The sequence below is a fragment of the Ictalurus furcatus genome, chromosome 2, assembly GCF_023375685.1.
Source record: "Ictalurus furcatus strain D&B chromosome 2, Billie_1.0, whole genome shotgun sequence".
In the NCBI taxonomy this organism is placed as follows: Eukaryota; Metazoa; Chordata; class Actinopteri; order Siluriformes; family Ictaluridae; genus Ictalurus; species Ictalurus furcatus.
The window spans coordinates 32,064,849-32,088,117 of NC_071256.1; the positions used below are offsets into that span (position 1 = coordinate 32,064,849).

General features: G+C 40.4%; 1 protein-coding gene across 3 annotated transcripts; it reads right to left on the reverse strand.

Annotated features, from left to right (window-relative positions):
* Positions 1 to 578: 578 nt before the first annotated feature.
* On the reverse strand, positions 579 to 22,779 carry cramp1 (cramped chromatin regulator homolog 1). Of its 3 annotated transcripts, none has more exons than XM_053614811.1 (20): positions 22,245 to 22,779; positions 20,019 to 20,356; positions 18,203 to 18,405; positions 13,999 to 14,152; positions 13,624 to 13,707; positions 11,780 to 11,828; positions 11,571 to 11,656; positions 11,159 to 11,282; positions 10,353 to 10,434; positions 8,662 to 9,525; positions 8,355 to 8,520; positions 7,978 to 8,144; positions 6,422 to 6,493; positions 6,210 to 6,291; positions 5,963 to 6,070; positions 5,634 to 5,818; positions 4,480 to 4,669; positions 3,885 to 4,049; positions 3,194 to 3,339; positions 579 to 1,438 (listed from the first exon to the last, which is right to left on the reverse strand). In XM_053614811.1, the coding sequence occupies exons 2-20, from the start codon at positions 20,353 to 20,355 to the stop codon at positions 1,325 to 1,327; spliced, it is 3,378 nt and encodes a 1,125-aa protein (XP_053470786.1). In that variant the 5' UTR covers position 20,356; positions 22,245 to 22,779; the 3' UTR covers positions 579 to 1,324. The 3 variants fall into 3 exon arrangements, with proteins under 3 accessions (XP_053470786.1, XP_053470776.1, XP_053470795.1); XM_053614801.1 differs by lacking the exon at positions 22,245 to 22,779 and adding an exon at positions 20,756 to 22,212; XM_053614820.1 differs by lacking the exon at positions 22,245 to 22,779 and adding an exon at positions 20,471 to 22,212.
* Positions 22,780 to 23,269: the final 490 nt, after the last annotated feature.

Consider the following 23,269-nt stretch of genomic DNA (forward strand, 5'->3'; position numbering starts at 1 on the left):
AAGCCAAACTCTAGATGACTAAATTCACTTTTTAAACCTCATCTATTTTTGGATTCATGTATTATTAGTTAATTCCAGCCATCAGTTATATAAACTGCTTTAGACAGGTACTCAGGATGGCATTTACCATGGTAAGACTAATGAAATAAACAAATATTTTATATTTACTAATTATGTCTATCTACTGCTTCGTGTTCATATCAACTGTTCATAAAGGACAAGGAGACATTAAGAAAATAATTTAAAAAACAGCTTTGTGGGAAATTTATATTTACACGGTGGCATAAAACCCCTTTTCATACAAATGCAGAAATCTTTAAAACAACTCATAAGCTCCTTGATGCCTTCTAAAATAAAAACGAAAAAAGAAGACAGTTGCAACAATGAAAATGAATAAATAATCCAAATAATTTACAGAATGTTATAAAAGCACAGTCAATGCTTGTATCAATTCTTGTTATGGTCTATTTACATCAAAAACATTCATTCCATCAGACAGAAGGCTCACAACCATCGAATCACTGGCTTCCATAAAACCGCGTACAACAAAACGTAGTGTTGAATGTCAAACATCAAACCGCAGGGAAATCAATTACTTTATTATTCAATTTAGGGAGTCTTGAAGTAGATTCATAGATTAATATACATTTTCTACTTAAATACAGCCATGTTTATTTTTTTTAACGTAGCTTATTGTTAGTGTCGGAGCATTTCCCAATTAGCTCTGGTCATCCCCATGACGAAAAAAAAAACTAAGGCCATCAGATTTTATGAAGCCACAAATTTTGAAAACGGACTGTACATGGACGTTGTGTATTACGTACACACTCTTATGGCTTTTTCAGGAGAATGATCAAAGACAGATCTATAGTATCAATGAAGAAATTATGTCATTAAGACAAAAACAGCTGAGCAACAGCCTTGGCTCACACTCACATACACGGAACAGAGTAGGACGGACAAAAAGGAAGCGAACAGAACGATAGGAGGCAATGTTTGTTCTGATATGGCAAATTTCTATACATGAGGTTGCTTTGTAAACAAATTTGCTTAAAAAGTGGCCCAAGTGTGGCTCGTGAAATGCACGCCACAAAATAATGGGCAGGCACACACACACACACACACACACACACACACACACACACACACACACACACACACACACACAATCCTGATGATCAAGGATCACGGCAGTCTTTATTGCACTTCCAACAAGGTCAATCGCATAAACGCATTCTCTCTTTCTGACTGACAAACTGGAGTTCTCCCGGAGTGCTGTGGTGGTGTAAGAAGCTCCTCCTCCTTCCAACATTTCACCTCAGACTCATGGAGGAGGGAGGCTCGTCTCAGAGACAGACAGCTCTTGGGCGAGGTCGTTGAAGCGGGCGATGTAGTCGACGCTGTTCTCGCTCATCATGCAGGCCAACTGATTATCCACCTGGATAAACAGGAAATATGAGGAGGAACTAGAATGACTATTACAACATCTACATGCAATTTAGTCTTTAAATCGCAGCCTTTTTTCATACATAGTTCTTATATTTCTAAGTATAGCTGGGGTAACTTAAGTAATACGTTCCATTTATTATTAAAATGTTTGTTTCAGAACTATCCTGAAATCATGCCAGAGGGAATTTATTATTGACCCAAAGCAACTTTAACAGTCTAAAGTATTAACATGAAAGAGTCATGCCAGGAATGCATCAACCTTTAGGCAGTTATTTATCATAATGTCTATGTAGGATATATAATAATAATAATAATAATAATAATTTATAAAATAATACAATTTAACAGAAACATTTTCAACCTTTACTATTAGGGCATTTGTACACTAAATTGGACATGTATTATTCATCTAATGAAGGGCATAAAATGTGCAAAAACAGTCAGTCACAGATCTGTGATCATGACATGCATCAGTTCTGAGGTTTTTCATTCTTTTATTATTAGAAAAGCAGATAAAGTGCAAATAAAATGGAGTCATATTTAAAAAAGGTGATGAATTTTCTCTACTCATTCAACAGCTTAAAGTGTAAAACAACCAGTTACAGACCCATTTAAAATGTTGCTACCTCATACCTGAAAACAATGCACAAACTACAGTGCAGTAGTTTTCACCCCTCTTCAAATTTTCCACGTTTTGTCATGTTACAGTGTCATGATTCTACACAAAATACCCCATCATACTGAAGTGGGTTGAAAAGAAAATCAATGTAGTTTTCACAACTATTCACCAAAAAAAAAAATCAAATAAATAATAATAATAAAAAAAGAGCCTCCATCCTAATGATTTCTTTTGCAACCATCAGATTTTTCAAAGAAATTAAAACTGCCTGCAGAAGACCATTAGAAAAGAGGGCTATAGTCAGAGAAGCAACCAAGTGGCCAAAGGTAACTCTAAAGGAGCTGGAGAGATAGATCACAAATGGCAGCCATAGCCCAGACACTCCACAAAGCTTAGCTTTATTGAAGAGTGGCAAGTCGTACGAAATCCCATTGGACTCTGAAAAGGCATGTAGGAGACTCGGGCAACATCTGGGAAAAGGGTCTCTCTATCTGATGTGACCAAAACTGACTTGGCTCGAAATGCTACGTTTGGAGGAAACCTGCTCATCACACTGAGAAGATCATCCCTACAGTGAAGCACGGTGGTGGTAGCATCATTTTACAGATGTGTTTCATCAGCAGGCAACATGGTTGAGGGCAAGACAGATGGAACTAAATGCAGGGTAAAGCTGTTCCAGCGAAATCCTGTGAAAGACTTAAACTGGGATGGACGTTCACCTTTTAACCTGACAATGCCAAAGCTACACTGGACTGATTCAAAACCAAGAACGTGAATGTGTTATAATGGCCCAGTCAAAGCCCAGAGCTCAAGCCGATTAAGAATCTGTGGCAAGACTTGAAAATTCACCAATGGTCTCCATTCAATCTGACAGAGCTTCTGCAATTATGTGCATTTCAATTCCAGGTTGTAATTGAAATGGGGGGGGGGGGTGAAAGTTGCAAACCCTTACTACCTCTCAAACATTTATTAATTCCATTAATTAATTCCATCTCAAGCATTTATTATTAACATTTATTAAATCTTATGTGTTACCATCCATGCTAGCGAAATATAAGCGACACCATTAACATATCAGTAGAAGACTTTAGGCGAGGCTGTATGGCCAGTGAGGTGGCCTCTCACCTCAACGACGTCAGGTAGGCCACGTGACTGAAAAGAATCATGGGAGTTACTGTCAAGCAGGCTGGGGCCAAGTAAGGCTGTACCACTCGAGGGCCCTGCAGGGGGGAGGACAGTCCTCCGGGTTTTATCTGGCGACACCAGGCTTGCTATGTAGAGGAAACAGAGGCAGAAGTCAGATTAGTTCATGAGTCCATGTAATTGTAGAGGTTCACTTTGCATCACATAACTTCTCTGGTTATGAAAACTGCAGTGGAGTCTCTCTGCATAGTTCTACAATTCCAGGATGGCTTTTTTCTTTTTAAACTTGCAGAGATGCAAGCTCTACATTTACATCTACAAGATTTGCTATATATAGAATTATTAAAACAGGGAGGTTTGGATTTGCCACAAATAAAATGAGAAAATTTGCCTCATAACACACAAAAATGTTAGACTACTGAAAAATACAGATATGAAGCATCATAAGTGAAACTTTTATCTGTACAAAACAATTGAAGAGAACAACATAAAAAAAAAAAAACTTTATAAATGACTGAAGCCTGACCTTCTGTCCTGAGCTGTAGATACACTGTTGCAGTGGTATTTCATATTTCTGGGGATATTTTTAATAGCCTCTCTTTCAGTGGTCAAAAATGCCCTTGCATTAAATTATACACAACCTAAATTAATTTGCTGTTTACATGACACTCACAGAGCAAGCAGCCCAGACTCGAGTCGCTAGAGTCATTGGGGTACCACTGGGGATCGTGCATAGGAGATGGCATCCAGCTATGGCCGGGACTGTCTGGGAGGGAGGGGAGAAGCTTAGACCTGTCACTCCCGTTGAGCTTGGGAGGAGAAAGAGCTGATCCTTCACCTAAGGAAGAAGGAATGATGGTGAGCAAGAGAGAGAGAAAGCAAATCATAGTCATTCATCTTCCATTTGTGCCAGACATGGAATTATCTGATGTAAATTACTCCACGGAGTGGTAAGGTCAGAACTAATACATCCACACACGGATTCAACTTGCAATTGCTGTAAACAAACTCCTTCCTCGCTTGTACATGTATTCTGGTTCTGCTACATGTCAAATGTAGTCCAACTCGCCTTTCTTTTCTTACCACTGTTCTGAACTCATATCCTTTGTAACTTTATTAGCAAGACTAGGCTTGGAAAATGTATGTGTGTAGAGATTGTTCTGGGTTTATCTGATTAACTGGAATACCCGTGTACTGCCCATTATCACGTAACGTGGAAACGAAACATGTCCTCATACAGAACCAGCAGCATGTTCACCCGAACCCACCATAGTGTGCAGAACTGATGGCAAGCTCAATAATGGAGTCGCTGATGTGAGTGTGAGGTTCTCCAGGAGGAAGGGATTCATCTGGAGGGCCAGGGAGTGAGATGTCCAACAGGGAAGCAACACTAGGAGGTGCCAGTAGGGAGTCTCCACCCCCTGGAGATGGTGGAGGGACGCCGTTCTGCAAAGAACCCTAATAAAGCAGTGAGAGGGAGGGGGGAAAAAACAAGGCTGACTTGTTGAGAAAATAAACATCATCAAGTTTCTCATTTCTGCGTCATTTTCTAATAGCTATGTACCAGAAAGTGTCTTATTCCTCTTATACTGCAGCAATGTGCCTATACAATTTTTTTTTTATAATATGAAAGTACTTACTTATCATCTTAAAGTTATAATTAAACAATGAATTAAAAAAAGACCAGGTGATTTGTTTTCTAATCAACTGTCCAGTTTGGATGAGCCTATGCCCATGTTAGCTGCAGATTCCTGTTCTTGGCTGACAGGAGTGGAACCCAATGTATTATTCTACTGCTGTAGTCCATCCACCTCTAGGTTCACTGGTTTGTGCATGCTGAAATGCTGTTCTGCTCACCACAGTTGTAAACGGTAATTATTTGAGTTACTATATCCTTCCTGGCAGCTCTGGTCTTTTCCTCCGATCTCTCCTATCAAGTAAACTCTAGGGACTATTGTGTGTGAAAATCCCAGGAGATCAGCAGTTGCTGAAATACTCAAAGCAACCCATCTGTCACCAACAACCATGCCACGGTTAAAGGTTAAACATTTTTTTCCCACCACATTTTGATGTTTGATGTGAACATTAACTGAAGCTCTTGACCTGTATCTGCATGATTGGCTGATTAGATAACTGCATGAATGTACCGGTGTACCTAATAAAGTGGACGGGGTGTGTGTGTGCATATACATACATATATCGTCCACTTTATTAGGAACACCTGTACATTTTTTTGTGTGCGCGTGTACCATGTCCCTGTACAAGTTACTATAGATTACTATAGATATTGTATTAGAACAAATGCATTAATGTATAACCTGTGATGTGCAGCGACACTACTGTCAGAGCTGATGTTATGAAAAAATGTAGCAGAACTGAGAATTAAACAGCAATGTGGTGTGAGTGAGTATAAGATGTCCACCTCTGTCTCTTGCTGCAGCAGCTCAGGATTGGGCTCAGGCTCGGGCTCAGGTTCGGGGTCAGTAGGTGCTGGTGGCGTGGCAGCCTCATGTGGCAAAAGGCTCGACTCTAGAGCTGGGGCCTCCACCTCTCGGCACGGGCTTCCTGGGATAATGCCTGCAGACTTTGCTGCCAGGTCAATTGCACCTGAAACACAAGGAACAAGTTATTCTCTATTGAAAACAAAAAAGTGGCAGCAGTTTTTATTTATTATTTATTCATTATTCCAAAAAAAAAAAGAAAAGAAAAATCAAGAGACAACTTCAAAATCATGTTTGGCGGTAAGCTTACTGGACAGCTGATTAGAAGAAGCCGTATTTATTGTAGTGGAAGTGGCTTTGAGTGCAAGGGATTGGGATGATGGGAGCCGGTTTTGGATGGGCCAAAAAGAACCAGTGCCTGGAGGAGAAAAATGGACAAAAGAAAAGGAAAAAGAGGACATCAATGATATTTTTCTTCATTAAAAATGTTAAAACAAAGTCTGTTAACATTAAATGTTTGTATTTGTTCAGGCAGCTGATATGATCAGGTAGATTACCAGTAGCTGAAGAGCTGGAGAGAATTGAAAAAGAGCACACATGTTGGGAGGCATCTCCTGTTGTTCGAGGTAACAATGTTCTCTACAGGGAAGAAACAGAAGAAACACTTGTATTTTTAGCAGCAAGTGACTTATTTAAGAATAAGATAGAATTATAATAAAAGTCACCCCAATTATGATTATGTTCGGGTTGTAGGCTCAGGTTGCCTTACCTGCACAACAAGTGGCTTCCTCAGTGGACGACCCCTTCCTTTTTTCCCTGCCTTGTGGAGGAACATATCTGACTGAAAGAGAAACATAGTACTGTTAGTAATGTGAAAATAAATTAATTGCTTAAAACTACAGTGTATTATGCCCTGTCCCTACCTAGATTGTGTATAGGGAGTCTAAGCTAGTGAATGTTGTACATGCTGTCTTGAGAACCTGGTACCATTGTTATTGAAAATCAAAGTGGGGGACGACACTACAGTGTATAGCATTTTTATTTGTATAGGAGGGAGGGAGGAACTGCGCGCGCGCACACACACGCACTAATCGGATGTTCCCAAGCTGCTGTGAATCACCCAGACAATCCTGTAATAGTAATTTACACTACCGGTTTAAAGGTTTGGAGACACTCGACTGAAATGTTTCTCATGGTCTTAAAAACCTTTTCATCTGAAGGTGTATGATTAAATGTTTGAAATTGGTGTTGTAGACAAAAATATAATTATGCCAACATTCATTTCTTTCATTAGAAAGCTAACACTTTATTTTTCAAATTTAAAAAAAAAAAAAAAAAAAAAAGTTAAATGGATGACCTGACGCGAAATATTCCGAAAATCATCCAATAAGTGTCTAGCATAGGGTGTCTACTTTGAAGATGCTAAAATATTATTGGGGGGGGGGGGGGGGGGGGGGGTTGGGGGAGACGAAAAAAAAAAAAAAAAAATCAAGAATGAGTGTTTCTAAACTTTTGACCGGTAGTGTATGTCAGAGGTGTTGGGTCTGTTATTGTTCCACAACTTCAGGCATGAAAGAAGCGTGACTACACAGTGACTGGCAGGAGCTGCAGCCAATCACGGAAGAGAAAAAGGGTGTGAGAGTTTTATTATATTATATATATATATATATATATATATATAAAATAAAGTAATTAGGATTGAAATAGTGAAAGAGTCTGGTTAAAATCTGCAAAAGGAGAAAGGAGTCATTTGTTTCTTGCTAAATAAGTAACGCATTCATTTGTTCTATAATTTTGTGGGGGGAAGGGAGTGAAGGATTTTTAGCAGATTTATCTTTGTCGTGGAAGACAATCGATAACAGGTTGTGTGCGAGAGAGAATTTATTTTTGCATTTCAGACTCCGCTATATTGGATGAGAGTAAGGCAACTTTTTCTATGGATAACTACACAAGCTATTTTTCTCAATTATAATGGGCTATTGTGCAGTTCTGATGCCTGAAGGCCATACTATACATTTCAAAGAGTATAGGGGAAAAATCTCTGGTGCAGGTGCAGTCAACACCCTCAGCATTTTTAAGACCCCTCTTGCTAGACCATGTTATAGCTGCAGTCCCTCAGGGTAACATGGGCATCATGCTGTTTATATAACAGCGTTAAACCCTGCCATATAATTTAAGGCATTTGGAGCACGATTGTGCACCATCTTCTCACTATTCACCTCAAAGAGTGTGATCTGGAATTCAGGTAGAGTTAAGATCTTTAGTTTAGCTAGATTACTGACAGATCAGTTTTTTGCTTGTGTTCTAAAGCAGCTGACCACTCACACTGATCGAGTCCAGCTGCTGGCGGAAAGCCAACTCTGCCTCCTTATTGGGAGAAAACATCCGTACGTGGCGGGAGCTGTTAGGAGGAAGCGTCGTTGGGACAGCAAACACACCCCCATCACCGTCGCTGCCAGAAACCAACAGGGAACGTGGTAGATTCCGGCCGCCTGTGGAGACACAACAACCGAAATTAGCGCGTGCATGAATCTAACTGCACCCTTGTCTAGATTCCAAAATACTGCGACAGGTTTGCCAATTTACTGAATGGAGGGATATTTTCTGACATTTAAATACCAAGTACGATGAATCATGTTGACTAAACATTCAAAATGCTCCTGATGACTGAAAACCTTCACGTTCGTGTTTATGGTTTGTACCTGTGCCAGCTGTATTAAGCAGTGTTTTGGCACGTGCTGTGTGTTGCTGCCGCCCACAGTTGGGGCTGCGAGTTCCCACAGTCAGAGTTTTGCCTGTAGGTGTCAGAGACTGTTCCTCCAGACCTGGCTTGATGGGAGATGTCCCTACTGAGCACGTGTCTGAAGCCTGAGATAGTGACAGCAAGTACAGAAAAGCAAAGAGGAGAAAAATTGATGTCTAGGATTTGTGATATTCACAAGATGTCATGCGTGTTTTCAAATTCAAACCGTAACCATCGTTTGTATTCTTATGTCCAGGGTTACTCACCGGTTTGGGGTTGACCTCTAAGGAGACAAGTCTTAGGAGGCACCGAAGCACACTCTGAGTGGTGGGCAGGGCTGAAGGCCGGGGCTTGGGCTGCCACTCGTACTCTAGCTGCAGCTTTCCAGGCTTGCCCATCATGAGGTAGAGTTCAGCTAGAGTGACGTTCTCTGAGCCCTGTGAACTCCAGCCCTCCTCACGGATCTGCTGTGGCGAGCGACCAGTCGTGGCTGCATCCTCCACACGGCCCGGGGGCTCAGGAGGAGGAGGAGGAGGAGGAGGAGGAGGAGGAGGGGGAGGAGGAGGAGGAGGAGGAGCTCCATCTGCTGTAACCCCACCTACTGGAGTAGTCTCCGTGCTGTGGTCTGTCAGGATGTCCTCTCCTGGACTGACAGCATCTTTACTAGAACACGTCTGGGACTGAGGCATGCCCAAGGAATCAGCAGTCCCAGTCCCTTCCTGTCCTGAGAAAGGCAGCAGACTTGAAGTTGGCGTGGCAGAAAGAGCGGTAGTGTTATGGGCCGTGTTTAAAGTGCTCTCTGTCCCGGGAGCGCAGTTGCTGCTTTCTGAACTCTCGGGTCCGTCGGCTCTTTTTACGTCTCCACCTCCAGAGGCACCCTTGCCTGGTTTTCCCATCCCTCGAACAGGCTGAATCCCTAGGATCTGGGCCGTTGGGAGGTCTCTTACACCTGGTCGACCACGCCCAGTCTCCTGCCAATGCACAGTGCAGGAGGCCTTGGAATGAACGACACGAGCTACTCCAGGTAACACGGTAACTGTGCTGCTTTCTCCTGGATACAGGAACAGATCTTCCGACTCACCAGGCAGGGCTACGCCTTCTAGAGCCTCCCGCTCTGCTAGACTCTTAAGCTAGACACGTTAGGGTTAAGGGTAGAAAATGTGATCTAGATGTTACACGTTGTGCTGAATACAATAAACCAGACAAACAGCGAAAACTGGCGCCTTTCTTTTTTTAGGAAATTATCTGCAAGGACATTTTTCATGACGTAAACACACGACATGTGAGCTGCTGCGCACAGATCATCTTCAAATGACTCACACCTGCATCGTCCATAAGATCATGGTCAACAATCCAACTCTGAATAATCCCATACTGACCATTCCCTGTGCAAACATCATTTTTCCACAAGTTTTATTAAAATGCTGTTAAACTGAACACACTAAACACTAAATAATCAAGTAGAATATAAGTGAAGGCTTATATGACAACAATGCCAAAAAGTATCAGTTGAATCAGAATTCTAGCTTTGCAGTCTTGAGACCTCCAGGGCTCGTTCATGAAACGAAATTCACATCTCAAAATAAATAAAATTAGGTAATATTACTCTTCTGGTTGATAAGATCTTGATCATTTCCCCAAGCTTATATTTTTAATATACAGGTACATCTAAAAAAAAAAAATTAAAAAATTAGAACATCGTGGCAAAATTTATTTTTTCCCGTAATTTCATTCAACAAGTGGAACGTCCATATATTCTAGATTCATTGCACACAGTGCAATGAAGCCTTTTTGTTTTAATCTTGACGATTATGGCTTATAGCTCACGGAAATCAAAAAATCCACTATCTCAAAATATTAGAAGAAAGAATTTATAATACAGACCATGTAAAAATACCAAAATGACAACATCTCTGAAAATACATAATCACATGTGAAACACATGTAGAAAGGATACAATTCGCTGGTCCTGAAGAGCCCATTTTTGCTTCAGGAACTCGATAAGGCTGGACACTTTCCTGTGCAACTCCACGACCATCCTAAAAACAACCGTTCCAGACTCATCAACCATTCAACAGGAACAGAGCAAGACATCATGTACAGGAATGGATTAACCAAGCAGCGATGTGATTCTGTTCAATTTGCGGAAGCAAACGTACGGCCAATGCGTGCTGAACGAGTCTTCCGTAGGCTTGAAAACTTCATGTACATTAACTGGTTGAAGTACAATTTTAAAAAATAATAATAATTAAATAAAAGCAACTGGACTTGATCTTATTACAAGCCTATGGATGAAGAATTGATAAACTTGTGAAGCTCCTTGGTTAACTAGCAAATAAAAAAATCCCAGCATGTAACCGCTGATTTGGTAAATTTTCTGTAAGGACACATTTATGTTTCACTTTTTTAGAAGGAGTCTCCAGTCTCAGCGCTTTGTAACAGTCAGAGGTAATACCCTGTTGTTGATTAATTTCCTATAACAGTACACTCCACCGTGTTTTAGTCCTTACTTATCCTGTGAGCTTCAAAGTGGACTGCCCACATGAGAAAAAAAGCACCTGCACAAAAGACTTTTTAGACCTGATGTCCACCTCTAATTCCATTTTGTTTTTTTAAGTACACAAGTCCTAAAGAGTGATTACAGTACTCTAATACTGGCACCTCAAACGTATTTGAATAGCCGTGTACACCCCTAATAAAAGACAGACTAAGAGCATAATTCAGGAGTGGTTTATGTAACTGTGTGAGGCAGGTGAGACTGACCTGAGGCGAGGATTATGGGCCAGACTCTGAACCCGAGCCCATGAGTGGTTACTACGTGGCTGCAGCTCCACGGCAACCTTCAGTGGCAACCGAACTGGCTTCTGGTCTTCCTCATCACTCACTCCTGAGAAGTAGAAGATAAGCCAGAGTGAAAAAAAATAATAAAAATACAGAGAACAGGTTAGTAAATCATATTCTCAATCTCATATCTCCTCCTTGTTTCCAATCAATCCCATAACCTGTAACCATAGAAACCCAGAACTCACCCTACTTACACAAGTTCTACAATAATCTTTACTACCTTCCTCCCAAGCTTTTTCAAGACCTCCATTCCAGAACAGTCTCTCACAAGTTTCCCAGCTGAATACACAGTTACACACACTGCTCTCATTTCTCTCTTACACATACACACCATCTGGGTCGCACAGTTTCTTCAGCGCACGACACATGGGGGCTTTGATCCTCAGGTTCCTGCCTTTAGAACGAACCGTGGTGGCCCTAAAAACACACACACACACACACACACACACACCCTGTAGTTAATCAATTCAAACACAACTAAACTACACAATCAATTGTATTTTATTCATCTCGTACTTGGACACAAATAAATACACTTACCCTTGCATGATGAGCTCATTCAGTTTGGCCACGTTCTTGTCATCCATCACTGAAAAGAACAAGAAGTTGAGAGGAAGCAGTTATACATGTCCCATTCACATGCCATCAATAAAGCATAAGCAATAAAGCAATAATAAAAAAAAATCCCAATCCTAGCCTTATTCTTTTGGCCAACCAGGCACTGTACTTTAGCTGGCCCATCATGTTTCCCATGGACAGTTTTGCGTCGAAGATTAGGATACAACAGTGACTGGTCAGAGATCTTATTGTCTACCAATTTCCCAAAATATAAAACAAAACAAATGAATAAAAACTCCAGTTTGTATTCGTTTGCATGACAGACGTCAGCTGAACACAGACAGCATAACTAGAGAAACCCTTGTCTGTTTATAGACGAGTCTTTTCATGTACTGTTTAATTGATTATATGTGATGGGTTTAATTAAATAATAAACCAAATATGACAATACTGAAAAACAATCTTAGAAGCACCTTAAAGCAGCCAGCACGCTAAATGTTAGGTATCTAATAAGTTTGTTATAGGGATGTGATGGTGAGGAAATTTTCCCCACCGTTTAATCGATGTGTGACAATACCGGTAATACCAGTATCACCGGGGCAGGGCCGGGGGTGTTTCCACCTCGCTTATGAATGCTCGTGCGGCCATGCGCATTTCATTTTTGCTTTCGGATTAGCGGCAATTCGGGGGCGGCAAATGCTTGACTGGTGGGTTCATTATTATTCTTAATAAAAAAATGTAAAAAAAACACAAAAACTACAAAACAGTACAATGACAAAATCACTTATATTAAACATAAAACTTTTGAAACCAAATCTTCCACCATCGTGCTGTCAGTCAGCTCACCTCACGCGTGCTAAATGAAATCTGACTCCTGCTGGTCTGTGCTGCGACTCGGATTCATTCGGCTCATACTGAACTGGGCAGACGCATTCAGTTTCTAATTGTAGCATCTGTTCTGTAACTGAACTAAAGGATTTTTATTGCGGCCCCAACACCGGTAACACCGGCTATCACAGCAAGCCTAGTTTGTGACCCTACTGATGAATGTAAAATTGATCATTTGCAAATACATTAAACCAAGATTAATGTTAACGATCGCCGTTTTTGTGCAGTAGCTAACAAACGCACAAAACTAAGATTAGCTTCAGCAGTGTGCAGTACAATTTGTTTGGCTTTCTTTCTTCTTTTCTTTACATCATCAGTCATTTGCTAAATTACAAAAAACTTTTCCTAACATAATACAACCACATTTGGTGAGCCACATAGCTACAGCTATATGATTATTATCCTCTTCTAAGAAGTAAGGATTTTTGTGACCTCAACAAAAAGTGAGCAAGTCTTTGGCCAAACTTTCAGCTATGAGCTGTGGCGTCGTATCATTCAAATATAAAAAAGACATTTGAGTTTGGGTATCCTCTTTATCCATCCACCCAATTGCCATACTGCTTATCCTTCACAGGGTCGCAGGGGAGTCTGGAGCCTATCCCAGGGAACTTGGGGCACAAGCCAGGGGACACCCTGTACAGGGTGCCAACCCATCTCAGGGCACAATCGCACACACATTCACACACTACAGACAAATTGGAAATACCAAAATCAGCCTACAACACATGTCTTTGGACTGGGGGAGGAAACCGGGGTACACTGAGAAAGCCCCCCGAAGCACAGGGAGAACAGGCAAACTCTGCTAACACAAGGCAACTACAAATGCAAAACTAATAGACCAAACATGAGATCTGCTTGTTCCGGACGCTGGACTACTGAAAGGGCTCCATCCACCCCAATTAAGGAAAAAAAAAAAAAATGTTGCAGGTAGTACTCACAGCCTCCAACTTTCTTCCTGAGCTCGGCATAACATATGAGTCCATAGAGCTCCTGTGAGGATTTCTTCAGCACGCGGGAATACGCTGAGGAAGAGACCGAGGGGAAAACAGCATGAGCCTGATCTTGTTTGTGATTCATCACAGTACACAAGAGCTTCACATTTACACAATACAGTTCAATCAAACAGGACGTACTAACGCTAAATCAAAACTGCACTGTATCCTGCAATTCATTTTCTGTTGCAACAGATCATCTAAAAGTAATGACCTCTCCTTATTTAACATGCACACAACGAACAAAAACAGTTCCGCTGCACGCTATAAAAAAAAAAAAAAAAAAAAAAAAACTGTGCGTGTACGAGTCTTTAGCCTTACCGTTATTAAAGTCAATGTGTTTGGAGATCTTGTGCCAGGTTCTGTAATAGAAGTGGCGAACCTGCTCCTTGTTCTTCACCATACTAGCAGGTTTGCCTTTTTTCTTATATTTCAGAGCAATGTTGTTCTGTATGGCCTCAAAGTCCTTCCCATGCTGAGACAGAAAGCGAGATGGAAAGAAAGAGAAATAGCAGGGAAAAGGGTTAGGAAAAAAAAAAAAAGTGTCATGTGATCAATACACTGCAAGTGCCAATTACTGTAATTACAAGTGATAAATATATCAAATCACGATTCAGGACATTTTAATACACTCTACATGCCACATTTAGGTTTGCTAAAAAAAGGGCAAGCAAAACACATTTAAAATCCTACAAAGAGCTATGAGGTCAGTGTTCGCAAGAACAAATCATTTAACACAGAAAAGTAAGAATAAATGTAAAAGGATGGGAAATAAAAGAGTATAAAAATATGTTTTAACATTCAGGAACTTGTTATTCTGTGTAACACACTAATGATTATTTTCATAATCGATAAATCAGACGATAATTTTTTTCGATGGAAAAAGTACAAAACCTTCGATAACATTTTTTCGTCAATTTAAAGTAAAATCCACAAACTCAGTGTTACAAACATAAACTACAGACTAAAGCTTTACAGTAACAACTGTTTGTCCAGTTATATATACACTCATATTGTATATATTCATGTGAAAAAATAAGTACACCCCATGGAAATTGTTGGCTTTTTTGACATATTTGGACAAGTGAACATTTGATGCTCTTTGAAACAATGCGTATTAATAAAAGGTGATACACTATCAAATGGCATAACATTGACATTTTGTAGTAATTTCCACAATTTAAATTAACAAAAAACTGATCAGACACATGGAAAAAGTAAGTATACCCCTACACTTATCACACCTTCAAATCCATAAGATTAGATTCAGGAGTTCAGGATTGTGTGCCAGTGATTAGACAATGCTTAGGGAGTGCAGGTGGAACCTGTCTTATTTATATCTAGTGTCATATCTAGTGTCTGGTGTTCCCTTTGTTATTGAGGTGTTCAATTCAACTCAATTTTATTTGTATATCCCTTTTTACAATGGACATTGTCTCAAAGCAGCTTTACAGAAACATATAAACAGAGGATACAGGTGTGTGGTGTCATCATGCCAAGATCTAAAGAGTTCTGTAAGGCCTTCAGGGAAGAGGTTGTGGATGTCTACGAGTCTGGCAAGGGATATAAAAAGATCTCCAAATTATTTCAAATACACCATTCCGCTTTAAGGAAAGTCATCTACAAGTGGCGCAGAATACAAATGACTGCCAATTTATCCAGGACTGGCCGTCCCAGCAAACTCAGCCCAAGAGCAGACCGTCTGATGCAGAAGCAAGTCTCCAAGAACCCCAAAATTTCATCACAGGATCTGCTAGTAAGTCTTGCAAATGTTGGTGTCAATGTGCATGCTTCTACAATCAGAAAGAGATTACACAATTTGACCTGCATGGAAGGTTTGCCAGGAAAAAGCTTTGCAAGACTACAGTTTGCTAATGGGCATATAGGCAAAGACCAGGACTTTTGGAATAATATGCTCTGGACAGACAAAGCAGAGATAAGAGTTGTTTCATCACAGTAACAGACATGTTTGGTGCAGACAAAAGACAGCTTTTCAGGAGAAGCACCTCATACCGACTGTGAAGCACGGTGGTGGAAATGTTATGGTTTGGGGTTGCTTTGCTGCCTCAGGGACTGGACAGCTTGCACTCATTGATTCAACTATGAATTCTGCATCATATCAAAGAGTGCTTAAACATAATGTGAGGCCATGTGTCCAAAAGTTGAACCGAAAGTGGAACTTCAACAGGATAATGATCCTAAGCACACTAGCAAATCCACCAAGGATTGGCTCAAAAAGAAGAAATGGAGGGTCATGGAATGGCCTAGTCAAATCCCGGATTTAAATCCCATTGAAATGTTGTGGGGGGATTTGAAACAGGCAGCACATGCAAGAAAACCTTCAAATATCTTGCAAATATTCCAGCAAGCCTAATGGACAATTATACAAAATGCCTACAAAGAAGTTATTTCTGCTAAAGGGGGCAATACTAGCTTCTGAGACCAAGGGTGTACTTACTTTTTCAACAGAAGAATCTCACATCTATTGATATTTCTGTTGTATAAGTGACTGAAAAAGCTCTTTTCCTTGTGGCTTTGTTCAAGTAGATCAACTTTATTAATAGGCACTGTTTCAAAGATGATCAACTGTTTGCTTGTCCAGATATGTCAAAAAAAGTTTCATTTATATAAAAGTATTTTGCATTTTATATCACTTCCACCTTACGGTTTCTCTTACTTGCTGCCTTTGGGCATGTTATTTTACTTACGTTTACTTTGATCGTACTTGTGCTACCACTTGATCGCACTTGTGCACACAGTGGAGCATTTGGGATATAAACAGCAGTTTGTGCTCGTGCATCACTGTCGCGTGTCCATGCTACACAAGCTCCACTTTGTAAAGTTTGCAGGTTACAATCTTCTTCACAGCGTTTAATATAAAATGTTCCCCTGCCTTATAAGACATTGGGTCTCACACTTTTTTCCGCTGTCACTTGACAATTACGCCTCCGTCTGATGGTGACTGTGGTCGTGTTGGGCATAAAAAGTAACGCTGACAAACAGTAACCTGAAGACATTTATTTTTATTGACTCTGGGCATTCTGTTAAAGCTAGCAGCGTTGCATTACGTGCATTTGACGTCATGTGCCACCAACTGGGAAACAGCTTATACTTCCGGTTAGTAAAAAAAAAAAAAAAAAAAAAAAAAAAAAAACCCGCTAGTGTTCCATTTGAGACGATTTTACCCTTCTAAAAGTCATAAACTAGACGATAGAGTACACAGCGCATAGTGTAAGTGTATAGTACGTCATTTGGGAGACAACTTTGGTCTGTACTCTCCAATGCATGTTTTCGGGACAGAAATAACGCAATGAGTAAACGTGCCCTGTACTACACACAGACCAACTAATCAATAATAAGATTTGTTGACAACGATTTTCATAATCGATTATTAGAGGTGCAACGGATCGGATCATTTTTTGGATCAGCAAAAAAATTTATGAATAAAAAGGGGGGGGGAGGGAGAGACCAAATATAACTGTGCTCAATGTATTGCCACTTTCATATGGCTCTCTCATGCCACAATGCATACATACCGTAACAATTTTGTCCACGATCCTTCTTCCGTCGTCATTATATTTTACGGGGAAGCCAAAATGCTCCCATACACGCGAACTGAATGATGCGGGAAGCTTTTCAAGCTTTTCTTCTGCTCCTCCACTAGCCATGACGACTGTTATTATCAACTGCTTAACATGTCCCGTTCACGACTGCTTTGTCTGTATCTTTTCACTGCAACTCTGCATCGAGCTTTAAGAAATTATTACTTTAAAAAGTAACATCGGCAGTAAAACTGTGATGGTTAAACTTTGCAATTAATCCGCGAGTCACATGCACGTCGAACCATGGCGTGAGGTCTGTATGGATCACGGATCAACTACGATCCGATACAACCCGGTACAATCGATTATTATAGATTTTATCGATTATTTGTTGCAGCTCTACAGCCAGAATTTTAAAAATACTGGTGATACCTGCAGCATCTCTGAAAAGAATATTTTGACACCCTATTACGAAATATAACTCTCTTATATAAACGTGCTCGTTCTAATGTTATCGCTTTTATAATCGTAATAGAGGAGTTTATAATTTCTGGTTTCTCTGTAACATAGTAAGCTGCTTTTTTTTTTTTTAATCTTTTTAATTTCTAGGACAGTCAAAGAGAGACTGGTGAGAAAGCGACTGTTTATAGCTGCTATAATGCAAACAAGAACTAACTTGTCTTATGGACGCTCAGAACATTGACTAACTATAAACGGACAAAAATGTCCATTTAATTAATATGTCCATTTAATATGTCCACTGAATTAATAAACACTCGGACGCATAACAGCACACCATCATTGATTACTTATCCTATAACAGTACGCCCCGTTGTGTTTTACTCTTTACTTAACTATCTTTAATGGTCTATTAATAGACTGAGGACTAACAAAATAACTGGAGCACATCACAAATTAATTCCTGTGGATTAAAATGATGGATTTTCAGAACTTAAGCAACATCCAGGACAATAACAGATTACCTCATAAAGTCCTTCAAAGAACGAGTTCTTGTCCTCGGTGCTCCAGGACTCCCACTGTCTGCGTGCACGCTTTTGATTCCCTCCTTCATCCTTTTCCACTGGGCCCTGGCTCCTGGGGGCAGACCGAGAGCTCCCTCCGGCTGCAGCAGCTCCTCCCGAGCCTGCGTGGCCTGATGCAGACACAGCAGGAACCGCATCACTCCCTGGGCCAGAGCAAGGAAAGAAAAAAGTGAGAGAGGAGATTAGGACTTGATCTGTTTTTCACACCACACAAGAAGTAGAGGCCACAGAATAGTCTGGATCCCAAAATATCTAGGGGCGGGCTAAAAATAATGAAATATTTCCACCGTCTATAGCTGGAACTTGTTTATTACCTTAGTTCCAATGAAGACCACGGGAATATTATAACTGGAAAACGCTGTTTATGACACATGCCTCAGGCGGAACAGTTAAAGTACGCACCCAAATACACATAATACAGGTTCCCAAACATGACCTCATTAGATGACGCTGAAAAATAAAGAACTCCGTGTAATAAGATTTTTAGTAATGATATTCAGCTCCAGGTCAACATACCACTAACCAGTACCACTGCACACAAGCTATACACCTAGTGCTATTCGTCTATACTTACAAATAACTGTATATACTGCTCCCAGCTGGGTGTCCTAAATACATGAACATGCACCAGTTCACATTTCAAAAAGAAAACCCCCGGAATGAAAGGCAAAGTGCATTTGAAATAATAATAATGTCATTAAATAATGACATTGTATCACGCAGTGTACAAATTGAAGGGTACGTTGGCAGTGTGTCCACGCTTGTCAGGAAGTGTGAGTGGGGAGTCATTCGGAGGTGTTCCAGACCTGCTGCTCACTACGCTGCTCCAAAAACAACATGCCTGGAGAAAAGAAGCCAACAATGCTGCCCCCAACACACACAAACACACACTACACAACAATGTACCATGCACTCAACCCAGGATCATGTGTCCATTTTGCTTCCCAATCAAAATGCTTCAAATAAAGAAATACTTTTTTTTTTTTTTTTAAAACACCAAATGAAATCACAACAGCATTGCAACAGAAATAAACCCAAGCATTTTACCACACATATTATACAGTCTTTATTTATTTATTTTTGCAAACGAGTCCAGACGGCAACTCGGACGTCACACCGATGACCACGTGACCTCGGAAAGACCTTTTCTCTCAAGGAAAAGTGTTACCAGGTTTTTCCCAGATTTTACTTTACAGACTTTATCTTTGACCTAGGAGTGTACAAGTAGCACAGCTTTACTCGAAAACCTAATTATGGTCGCTTTTGTGTACCTTAAATCATTTTTATTAAAAATACTACACTGTAATCCGCATTTCCAATTGAAAGATACATGTTAAAGGGACAGAAAGATGCACCACTGAAGGTAGAACCCCCGTGACAAAAACCAATTACTTTTAGTAGGCCTACTGTTTGATTTTTTTTTCCTGAGAGTGTATTGCAGAGAACAGGGGAATCATTAAAGGAAGCGTAGTGTTTAATCAAACTAATATTAGTTGTTTTTTCGCACAAAAAACAAAAACAAAAAAAAAACACTTGAATTTTCATACTTCTCCAGAGTCCTTTAAACATCCCTGGACTTTCTCAGGAGCCATGATGCAAAGAGGATGCTGTTGTCACAATACACTGGTGTCCCATTAATGTTTCCCGTTTTCATGTATAATCCACGTGGGTCAGGAAACAGTAAAGATTATTAGATGATGCTGATTTTGTTTGGGGTTTTTTTTTGCCATCTTTTAGGCGATTTGATTGTCCCTACCTTTAGTTTTCGTGCCGCTGTGTCCGTTCACCGCGGGCCCGTCTTTGCGGATCCGTTTGCTCGGAGGTCTCACGCTGGAGCGGAGGAAGTGGTGCTGGTCGTGAGCGGCCGGTGGGGAACCCAGGCCCGCGAGGTTCGGCTGCACTCCGGACGGGTTCGGTGATGAACCGGACGCGAGCGCGGCACACGGACTCGGCGCTTCCTCATCGTCCCTCTTTGTGCTCGGCTGCTCGCTTGGTGTCCGCGCCGCGCTCTCCTCTTCCTCACAGCCTTCGAGATTTCTGATCTGTTTGTTCGAGCCCTCGACTCCCGAACTGGCCTGCTGGCCTACTGTCATCCTAATAAAATACACAAAACAACAAACAAACAAAAAAAGTCGAGACGCTTTGTGGACGTTTTGCGTTTAACCAAAATAGAGGAATTAACTTAGAAGACGCGACGTTCTGCTCAACTCAACATGGCCGCCGCTGTTTGTTTCAAATCCCCCTCTCACAGTCCCGACAATTCGCGTCGAAAAATTACATTTCACACACTTCCCGTTTGGACCAAACGACACTATTTTATCTTAATTCGGTTCGCTTTTCGGACTAGACGCATTTAAGTCGAGTTGCGCTTTGTTTAATCCGACATTCAGAAGGTTTACACTTTAGCGCCCTGCACAAACGACAAGCGACAACGAAAAAATCTTTCGCGCATTCGACCTCTACTTAAAGTGATTGTTTTTCGAGAACCGTTACCCATTTTCCAGCTCTTCAGCCGCGGACGAGATCTTCTTTCTCTTTACCATGAGTCCGAAGATTTTTTAGACCAATTTTCGAGCAATTTAATCATATTTTCAACGCGAGAAAGGAGGTCGTGTGTCTGGACTCGTCCTCTCCTCTCCTCGTTGCTACTGCCTCAACTCCGCTCAGCTCAGCTCAGCTCAACTGTTCGTCTCGTAGTAACAGCAACTCCAACTTAGAAACTCCGAAATATAACCACGACGGACATTTTCATCTACACTATAGATACAGGTTCGCTGTTTGAAACTGGCAAACGAGCCGCTATGAAGTCGGACCTCGACATTAATTTTTACGCCCTGCAACGACAAAGACGACACGGAATCCTCCTGAGCACCTCCTCACTCCACAAGTCTGGACTTTGTTGTTAACTACGTCATCATAAAGTTTAAGAAGAGATACTTTCTTATTACAAGTCTCGATTGATGACATGCAACGAAAAATCCACACAAATCATGTCTTAAAAAATGTTAAACCAGACTCAGGTCTGAGATTGTACCAGAAAGACACGAGAGTTAAGATAAACTAACCCGAACACCTTTTTCAGCAGAGCGGGCGTAGCTTTATTATATAAACACCCTGAAAACCATCATAAGGCACGTATATGATTATAATGACCTTTAGAAATCAGAAGTTCTCTCCTAATCAGAAATCATCTGTATTTGTAAAATGTTGTAGCCAAAGCATTTGGCAGCACATGTTATAGGTTATATTGTGCCAATTAGGGTGGTGCCTTCCTGTCTGTCCAGGCAAGTCTAAATCTGGACCATTTGACACAGGACACACATGATCAACAGAAACAGTACCATTTTCACTATTTATACATTATATCTTGTAAATCTCACTCCATTAAGCTGAGTTATTATACAGTTAAGACATATTAACTGATTGAGAATCAGAGTTAATGATGCATGCTGTGCTCCATGATGTTCGTCTATCATGATATGGAGCTCAAGTGCTCTTTAAATGACAGTCTGAAAGGTGAAAATCTGACACATTTGGACCACAAGGATAAAGAACATGATATGGTTTCATATGAAGTCGTATGGTATAATTTAGGTGTTTGTACAAACAAGTAGAAAGGATCAGAAGGTTTCCCAAATCTTCCTGCATTCAAATGATCACCGCATCAACACAAACACGAGATCTGCCATAACATAGCTAACTACTGAATCTTCCTAACAGTTTGACCTTGTGATCTTTCAGCATCTTCGATTCCCTGTAACAAAGCTGGGATACAAGGCGATGACATTCTGTATAAAACAAGTGACACCGAGCTCATGTAATTCACCTTCAAACCCAACGAGCAGCAAACTAGCAAGCAACACGGCTAGCTAACCTTAATCGAGCTATCACGAGAAACTAAAAACTTGTCCGCACATGATGTTAAGATGCTGGAATCAACAGCAACGACTGCAAAACACTGCTTTACACAGCGATATATTACCTTGTGTAGCGTTTAGCAGGTTAATCGAAGCGAACACGATCCGCCTTAAACAGAAGTGCACAACTAGCTTAGCTTCCCCAGTGACAGCTCATCACGTCTTCCTGTTTTTTTCCCTCGTGCCACAAGCCACGCCCACTCCCGCTCAAAAACAAATCCCGTGATTGGGCACCGCTTGGTCACGTGTTCAGTACGTCTGACGTCGCATAGTTTAAACGTGATTGGTCCGATATAAATCGTGTTACTTTCAATTGTTTTACTTTAAAACGTTAACGCTTGCCAAACATGCGCAGTGATTAAACCCAATTTATCAGAAGTATTGTTTTGTTGTTATAGTTATTGTTGTTGTACATTCGTATCTATAATTTATATTCCGGAAAATATAAGATACTCTATTTATACTCCATGCAGTTTTTTTAAGAACAATGCAGAACCGGTGAATAACTTAATAATTACTTAACTTAATAATTAATAATAATCAATAATTAACATAACTTAATAATTTGGGAAATGCCCTAATAAGCTTTGTATCTGACTGGATTTATGAAAAAAACAACTGGCATAAGGTTGGTTTGACGTTGGACGTTCGATATTCGCGGATATGTGGAAATTAAGGGACCGTCTCTAAAGTTTTTTTTAGCTTATTTAGTTAAATATCAAAAATCTAAAAGGTGTGCGTCATACCTGACACCTAGATGAACACTTTACAGTTGGTTGTTTGACTGTACATCATTCCCTTCAAATGCTATTGAGCTTTAAATAATGGTATATTTTGTGTATGTAATACACATGCAGTAATAAAATACATGGCAATATTTATATATGATTTAATAGTATATTTTGTTAAATATCAAAAATCTAAGAGGTGTGCATTATAGCTGACACCTAGATGAATACTTCACAGTTGGTTATATGACTGTAAGTCATTCCCTTCAAATGCTATTGAAGTTAGAAACGTGCTTAACAATGTCGTATGTAACTTTAGAGACGGTCCCTTAATTTCCGCATTTCTGCGAATATCGAACGTC

Coding starts and splice junctions, on each gene's coding strand:
- cramp1 (XM_053614801.1), bottom strand. CDS start 20,805: ATGGTAAAGAGAAAGAAGATCTCGTCCGCGGCTGAAGAGCTGGAAAAT. Junction 9,526..10,352: donor CTCTTCAGGACCAGCGAATT/GTATCCTTTCTA, acceptor TAACGTGTCTAG/CTTAAGAGTCTAGCAGAGCG. Junction 3,340..3,884: donor GAGTCTGGGCTGCTTGCTCT/GTGAGTGTCATG, acceptor TCCTCTACATAG/CAAGCCTGGTGTCGCCAGAT.